This window comes from Gouania willdenowi, chromosome 12 (assembly GCF_900634775.1).
Source record: "Gouania willdenowi chromosome 12, fGouWil2.1, whole genome shotgun sequence".
Classification (NCBI taxonomy): Eukaryota; Metazoa; Chordata; class Actinopteri; order Blenniiformes; family Gobiesocidae; genus Gouania; species Gouania willdenowi.
This window is the reverse complement of record NC_041055.1, coordinates 26111145-26119934: the sequence shown is the minus strand read 5'-3', so window position 1 is coordinate 26119934 and position 8790 is coordinate 26111145. Positions and strand designations below refer to the sequence as shown.

Here is an 8790-nt window from a genome sequence, read left to right as displayed (position 1 = left end):
ATGATTACTTGTTACTTTCACCTCAGCATTAAAATAAGACTTTTGCAGTACTTTCTCACCTGTCTGAGCACTTGTTAGGGCCAAAAAGGCCAGTATCAGTAGAGAAAGAACAAACATGACTGTGCACCACTGCGATGCTCTATTTGCTTTAAAGGTGGAACCTCGTTAGCAGGAGTGGAATCAGCTGTGATCTCCTCAGACTCAATCAAAGGCAAACTGTTCCAGCTGAGTTGTTAAATATCCATGTATATGCTGTGTTTTCATTGGCTAAACCGGTGCTTCTCAACCTTTTTAGCCAAGGACCCCCAAAATAAAGGTTCCAGAGACCTGGGGACTCCCTCTGTAGCTAAAGGAGGTTGAACACAGACATGAACATTGAAGAACAGTCACATGGCCACTCTCTGTAAATTATCATCCCTTCAATGCCTTTCTTTTCTCTGTATTTACTGTTTTTAATGTATTGCACTGTTTTTATTATTCTGTTTTATTTTGTTTTTATTGTAAAGTGTCCTTGGGTGGCCTGAAAGGTGCTTTTAAATAAAATTTATTATTATTATTATTATTTGGATACAGGGCCATCTATAAGGGGAAATAAAGGGGAGATATTTTTGGGACCCATCCATAAACTCAGCAAAATTATAGTTATTTTTCTATGAATTTGTGATAACCACATTTATTTATTCATCTGAATAAAATCCACTGTTATACAGGAAGTTTATTATTATTATTTTATTTTTTTTGCCATAGTCATCTTGTTTTAATCAAAAATAAAATTGGGTTAAAAGTGACTAAAGTAGTGGAAAAAGTGGTGAAATGGAGTTTTAAAAACCACAGAAATTGGTTAAAAGTTACAAATTAAGAGTAAAAATTGTTAAAAAATGTCAATATTGGCTTAAAAGTGACAGAAATGTAATGTAATTTAGGAAGTAGGAACAATTAGTTTAAACTGGCAAATAATGGGCATGACAAATCATGAATGAGGTTAAATTGGCAAATATCAGCATGAAATATGGTGAAAGGAAGTTAAAAGTGTCAATAATGGGTCGACATATGTGACATTAGTTGGAAAAAAGTGGTGGAAAAGGTTTATAAGTGCCAAACATGTTTTGAAAGTGGAAAAAAATGTGCAGGAAAGGCATTGAAATTTGATGGAGAAGTGTCAGAAATGGACCATTAAAAAGAGCAAAAATATGGCAAAAAAAGTGATGAGAGGAGGTTAAAATATGGCAAGTAGGGTGTAGTAGCAGAAAAAGGGTAAAAATATGCAAAATTTGGCTCAAATTGCTCAAAAAAATCTTAGTTTCTTAAAGGCGTCTGGTGAACACTTAACTTGTGGTTCAAATCCATCTGTAAGGAGATCATATTTTAACAATGCAACTGGAAATTACAGTGGAAAAAAAGTTTTTATTTTTTAACCCAAAACCTGCGCGAAAACGTGATAATTTTCTGACACAGAGCTGGGAACGCTTCTACTCGTTATTACGTGAAAGAAAACACCTAAAACTGATGTTTGTATCACATTTATTTTTCACTACAGTGTGCAGAGACAATGCTGGTCGCCCAGTGTTCACACGTCCCCTCAGATGACAGCGGCTTTTTCAACAGTTTCTCATTTGGAAAAATAATCTCCAACAGTAAACAAAAACAGAGGTTTGACTTTTATAGTTTTCACTTAAGGCTGAAAAATTGACAACACAGAAATCCAAAAAGTGAATATTCTTGTGGAAAACAGCATGCAACAGTAGATAACATACAGTGATCTTATGGCTAATAATGGCAATGGTACTAAATTGTGATATTTAAAGCAAAATACATTGATTTCAGACAAGGCTGGTTTTTATGTTCGATCAATAACAGACACAAACCAACATAGACTCTTAAACTGAAAGAATGGATTGCATACTGGAAACTTGCCACTATTTCCGTCCTATACCACTATATGAAGACTTTTAATGCACATGTAGAATGTTCTTCCTATTCCAGCATATTCTACAATAACATTAATGTAACAAAACTTTCAGGAAAGTACAAATAAAACTGTAACTTGTGACACAACGAAACAACTGCTAATGGTTCCCTTTTTATATTTTATTGTGAAATCATGTAACACATTGGTTTTCAATGCAACCTCTGCTACGTGCTAATGCTAACAGTTACTCCCTTGCATAGTTCAAGTGTGACATACAGATGATCAATAGTTGCCCAAAGTGCTTGGCAATTCTGAACCAATAGTGTCCATTTTTTTTCCCCGTATCCCTTTAAACAGTGTTATGCATAGAAATAAACCTGGTGTGAGAAGTGCTACAGTACGTTATAAATGGCTAATTTAAAGCTATTATTTCTGTTCTTATACAGCATTGTGACCGATCAACACAAAAGGAAAACAAAAAAAAGTTGCAAAAGTCTGCGTCTGAGCGTCAGAGGCTTTAAGAAAGTAGAACGTGTCACTTTTTCACAATAAAAGTGTTGTTTAGTGCGTAAACTCCTTATGATAAAGATAAGTGTTTCATGACAGATTGTGTGTTGACTGAATTTCACTTTAATTTATGCTAGGGTAAATTATCCTGCCATAATTAAGGCCAGTGCCAATGTGAGAAATAAAGCACCCTAAAATACCTGGTGGAAAATGGTGAAAATATATTGAAATATTGATATTCTTCATTGCTTGAATATGACAGCAACTTTGAATAGAGTTGAAAAACACTGACACAGAAATAAAACTGTGTAACATAACTCTGTGTTATTGCAAAGGAAACATAAATTCACTGCTGCTGATACCCAGAAAACCCTGAGAAGTCAAAATTCAGCATCTCCAAACAGACACGTCACTATGCAGGATTTCACATTTCACGATAACCCAGACTTATTAACAAATGACTTAATAATAATGTAGCATTTGTCCATCAATTAGTGTTTTTGACTAAATATGGACTTGCTCCCGTCCCGTCTTAGTTCGTCCACATCCTCCTCCTTATTCCTGTTTCTTCTCCTCCTCGTTGTAAATCTTCCGAAGACTTGAGTCCAGCAGGAAATCCACTGATCTGTTTAGATCAGAGCCAGGAGAGCATTATTATTTTAGGGCTAAACACATTAATGCTGGATCCATTTATTAATGTGGTGAGACTAGGGCTGGGCGATTTAGCCCAAAAATAAATTGAAAGAAGAAAAATTTGAGTTTCGATTCGATTTTCATTTTTTCTATGCACTTAAAAATGACTGCAGACATCAGATATATTGTCAAAAGTGCAACTTTATTGCTGTGATTGTTCTCAAGATACAAAAAAAGTAAACGAGGCTCTGTCATTCAACTATTTCAAGCTTTAACCCAGGTTGAAGCAAAAGTGTAACAGCAACTTCACAGCTATAGCTTAAAATTTCTGATTAGGAAATCATATAACTACATATTTTATAACATATAACATTACAATTAAAAAAAATAATAAACTCTTCCTTTAGCATCTCAGCGTAGTGCGAATAAAATATTAAACATGCCTGTGGCACACATATAGCCTACTCAAAAAAGTCCGAAAAAACTGAGGTGAAAAAAAAAAAACAAAAAATTTCAAATTAGAGAAAATTCTAATGAATTAAAATACATTTTTTTTTAAAAAAAAGTTTAAACTTGAATTTGCAAAATAAAAATCGTTTTTTTATCTACAAATTCGATAAATCGGTTAAATAAATTTTTTGCCCAGCCCTAGGTGAGACTCTTTAGGCCAGAATTTTTCAACCTGGGGGGGGTCGCCTATAATGTCTAATAATAATCAAATAAAATACAATTATGTTTTAAAATTATGTTTTTAATACTATAATTTTTGTATATATTATTATTTATCTATTTTGCACAAAACAAAACACAAAAAAACCACACTATCACAGAAATAGACATACAGTACAGGAAGAGGCAAAAACTTCCAAGAGCTTAAATAATTAATTCCAGCAACTTCATTTTCATTTATTTTTTTCAATATATGTTATGGTTTCGTTTATTCACACAAGGTTTTTCAGGGGAAAACAATTCCTGAAAAACCTTGTCTGAATAAATTACACCTAAACACATAGCTTAAATAATAATATTAATTACTTTTTTCAAATTAAAACACGACACCCAAACTAACACAACTATATTATATACTTTCACTTTCTCAAATATAAATCTAGTTCAAGTGAAATGCAGTATAAAAATATCTTAGCTGGCGCATATTGTCACTTTGTAACACATTATAACAAATATGATCAAAAACTAATTCTAGAGGAAAAAAAAGTTTCTGAGGGTCACCAGAAATCTGTTATATAAAAATGACCTAATAATGACAAAACACTTTCCTCCAAGAAGGAAAACAGTGAAATTAAAGATGGAAAACTATATAATTAGCTGATTATAACATAAACATTTAAATCCCTTACAATAGCAAAAAGCATTATCGATTACTAAACATCCACTTTCATTTTTTACATATTAAATAAAATCAATAATTCAATAAAATACTAAAATACTGCCGGTACCAACCTGTCTATTGGAGTAATAATGAAGGGAATCGTGGAGAGTCCAATAGCTGTGGTGGTCCACTTACGAATAGACAGGGGCCACTTAGTGGACTTTCCCAGCAGGTACAAAGACGCTGCACACACACGGTTGATGGTGAAACCAGGAATAATAACAGATGCCAGAGCCTGCCACACAAACGTGTCCACGACGGCCACTGCTACCCGTGTTGTCCGTCCTGGGTTGTCCCCGTGGGCCTTTGGAAACAGATGGTGAATCAGCAAAAAAGGACAGCATGGATATGACATTAAAATCAGAATTCAAGGCTAAATGCTGAGTGATTAAAACACAGGTTTTTACTCTAGAGTTAAGGGTTAGGACTTATTTAAACGCTGGATTGTATTTATTAGAATGTTAAAGCTAGAGTAGGCGATTTTCGAAAGCTAGCATGATTTCGAATGTAGCCTCCCTGATGGCTCCGCCTTTACGCCCCTCCCCCCTGTGCTCCGTCTCACTCACATGCACAGCTGCTGCAGAAGAGGAGCTCAGCTCATCGCTTGTGTTGTGTAGAAACGTCATTGTCTCATTCAGCAGTAAGTAAACAATAAACTTTACCATCATATATGTTCAAAAACATGACCGAAAACTCTGTTTTAAGTCCGTCACCAGTGACGCCCTTTCAGTGTGAGCTCGTGCATGCGAGGGGTTGAGAACGAGCAGGGAGACATGATTGGTTAAAAGAAACGGTTAGTTTTTTTCCATTGGTCGAAGTTATTACAGATTTTCTTTGTTCCTTTTTCAGAGCACATATGATCTTAATTTCTGTCAGGACATAAAAACTATTTCAACCAAAAACTTAACAAGTGTATCTGGAATAAATCGCCTACCCTAGCTTTAATTTAAAAGATCTGAGTTTAAAAAAAAAAAAAAAACAACAGTCCAACTTTTTCTTATATGATACTCCTATACAAATATATTGTTTTTGCTTTTCTCTTTTGTAAGATTTATCAAAGTCTTTAGAAAGGTTTTTATTAGGAGATTATGTTTATTGCCTATTAGGATGTTATACGTCATTAATAAATATCATCATTGTATTTTTACCACAGCAGCTTTCTTCCCTTTGTCCACTGCATCTGTAGTAACGTACGCTGTGGCCACAGCGTAGCTGCCCCAAACCACACTCACAGGAACTAAAGCACGGAACGCTTCCCCCACTTCATTGGCATAACCTGATGGAACACAAACAGCCACAGGTTACATTTGAATCATCTCAGCGTCCACTGCAATGGCCTTATCATATATACTGTAGGTGCACTGAAAGTATTATTTTGAAAACTAATATTAAAAGGTCACAAGATCTATCTTTAATGGCAAGAGTAAAATAGTCATTCTATCGCTGTTACATCTGTCCAAAGAGAGCATGTCTTTTTAAACTGTAGGAAACATATTAGTCAATGTTTAAACGTCTAAATTGCTGCCAAAAGATGTACAGATGCTAATATTGATGAAAAAAAAACAAAAAAATCTGGGCTGTGTAGACTGTTGTAGTTTGATGTTTAAAAAGCTTAAAGGTTTAAAAACCTCTCGTGCAAAGTTCATGTTCATGCACCACAGATAGGAACATGTTTTTGAAGACTAATGATGACATCATTATTCGGTTTTAATATTGGACCGGCATGAATCGTCAGTCTCTGTTTTTGAATTATATTTGCGATGAGCATTTTTTGCACTTTAAATAGGTAAAATTGATCTAATTTATGTTATTGTTTATTTATTGATGGATTATTTTGTTTTTTCATATTCCTATTGAGTTGAAAATATCATACCCAGAGTACGTATGCCTTGAGTTAAAGTAAAACAAAGGGATGGTTATTTTTTCCAACTGCAATTATTGTCTTTTTCCTATTGAAAACTATCGTATCATATCGTGAAATGTAACAGCTGGTTTAGTTATGTGCTAACGCTTGCACACCATGACACGCACACTTTGAACCCCATTGGTTCATGGCAAACAGTTCAAACTTGAAAACTTCAGCGTTTTTCCTGCTTTTAGATCTTTAACATTGAGGACAGAAGCTTTATGCTGCCGTGATCTATGTTATTCATTATATCAGTGATGAAACATTATAGATGTACTCCACAGCAGCTGAGTAGATCGGGAGTTCTCAACCTTGGGGTCAGGATGCTATTTGGGGTCACCAGATGCCTTCAAGAAACTGAAAAAATTTTCTGAACAATTTGAGCCCATTTTCACTTATTTTTTTAATTTTTTTCACCTTTTCCTACAACTACACCAAACTTGCCATATTTTAACTTATTTTCTTGCCATATTTTGGCTCCTTCTAATGAATGCATTTTTGCTATATTACTTCCATTTCTGCCACTTCGCCATCAAATTTCAATGCATTTTCTGCACATTTTTTCAAGACATTTTCAGCACTAATAAACCCTTTCCACCACTTTTCCCATCTAATGTTGCATACAGTATGTTGACCTATTATTCTCACTTTTAACCTCTTTTCACCACATTTCTTGCTTATTTTTATGCTAATTTAACCACATTCACGATTTGTCATGCCCATTATTTCCCAATTTAAACTAATTGTTCCTCCTTAAAAAAAAAAATAAAAATAAAAAAATAAAAATACATTACATTACCATTGTATTACCAGCAAATAATAAAACTTTTAGTTAATAAAAATGACTTAAATCAGGTGCAGCCTTGGGGCGGTATGGTGTTATCGTGAGTCAGTGTTCAAACTTGCACAACTGTGTCTACAGTCACAGAAACAACTCTATAATCCCCGTTTTTATGCTGTTAAACAGTCTAAACAGGTGATATGCTAACCACATTTACGTTCTATTGAAACACAATGTCCTTCAACGGCCGAGCTTCCTTAAAATAGATATTTTAAAGTACACACACAGCAGCAGCAGCAGCAGCAGGCTATGCTAACTATAAACAGCTAACGTGCTAAGCTAACAACCTTCACCTTGCTGCTAATTCATAGGAGCATTTAACACGAGCAGGGAAAATACATAAATATAGTAATAAATATAACCGATACGCACCTAAAAAGCGAACCCACGTGTCGCGGTATATGTCCACCGTTTTTCCGGGTTTTTCGTCGGTGGGATCCATGCTGTGTTCCTGCTTTTAATCCATCTCCCGGTGCAGCGCTGCTGAAAGTCAAAAGTGTTTGAAATCCGACACTCTGGAGGTGATCGTGAAGGGGGCGTGGCCACATTCATTGTGAAACACCAGGATATATTATACTCTTAGGAAAGCACTACAAAATGTCAGTAGATCACATGTATTTTCACTAAAACAAACATCTTTCAGCTGTGTTTTAATGTTAAATGTTTTTTTATTTTTGCCTCTTAGTTCCACCTGTAAAATGATTTGCTCAATTCTTCCACTGTCTCTAATGTAAACATGCCCACAACTAGGTTTTTCTTACACAATTTTCCATGAAGATTCAATCAAATACCAAATGTCAGCCTGTTTAATGTCCTTTATCACCACTGTCTAGCATAATAACTGTAACCACAGTAACCCACACACCACAACCATATTCCTTTATTTGTCATTTGTTTGTTGTGTTTTTTATGCCAATGTTATTTTTGTTATTTTTTTAATTGTTATTTATTTAATTTTTTCCAATTTATGTCCCACATTCGTATATTTGCACAATTATCCTATGTTGGTATTTATTTTTTTGTTGTTTACTGTCTGCTCTTCTATGGTGTTGCTGCAACGTGTGAATTTCCTCTATGGGATCAATAAAAGTCTATTCTGTTCTATTTTCTGTACATTCTGTTTGTTTTGTTTTTTCCGCATATTCTCTGTATTCTGTATTTATATTTTTATTTCAACCCTGTTTGCTACTTTTCTTTTCTTTCTGTAATGCTGCTGGACATGTAATTTCCCTAACAAAGCCTTCCCATGGGATTAATAAGTCTATCTCATAAATTCTATTCTATTCTATTCTGTTCTATTCTATTCTCTATCAACCTAATTTACAAAATGAACATTGTAACAAAAGTGAAAGGCATCTTTCAAATGCATCATACAGATAAATTTACTATAATATATTAATATCATAATTAAGTGTGTTATATGCGCAAAAAGATGAAATAACCAAGATATTAGTAATTACATGTAAATAGCAATGAAATAACAGACCTGTGCCGAGCATCCAATAGAACACGCTGATTTAGATCGACAGTCAAATTGACCAATAGAATTGAAGAATGTTGGAGCGTGAACCAATCAGAGGAGGGATGGAGCAGAACAGCGATGA

The 8790-nt window shown here is 34.4% G+C and overlaps 1 protein-coding gene across 1 annotated transcript; it reads right to left on the bottom strand.

Moving 5' to 3' along the window:
- Positions 1-2919: 2919 nt before the first annotated feature.
- mtfp1 (mitochondrial fission process 1) lies at positions 2920-7715 on the bottom strand. Its single transcript, XM_028463150.1, has 4 exons — positions 7559-7715; positions 5588-5715; positions 4511-4743; positions 2920-3041 (listed from the first exon to the last, which is right to left on the bottom strand). The coding sequence occupies exons 1-4, from the start codon at positions 7626-7628 to the stop codon at positions 2972-2974; spliced, it is 501 nt and encodes a 166-aa protein (XP_028318951.1). The 5' UTR covers positions 7629-7715; the 3' UTR covers positions 2920-2971.
- Between the last annotated feature and the right edge of the window lie 1075 nt (positions 7716-8790).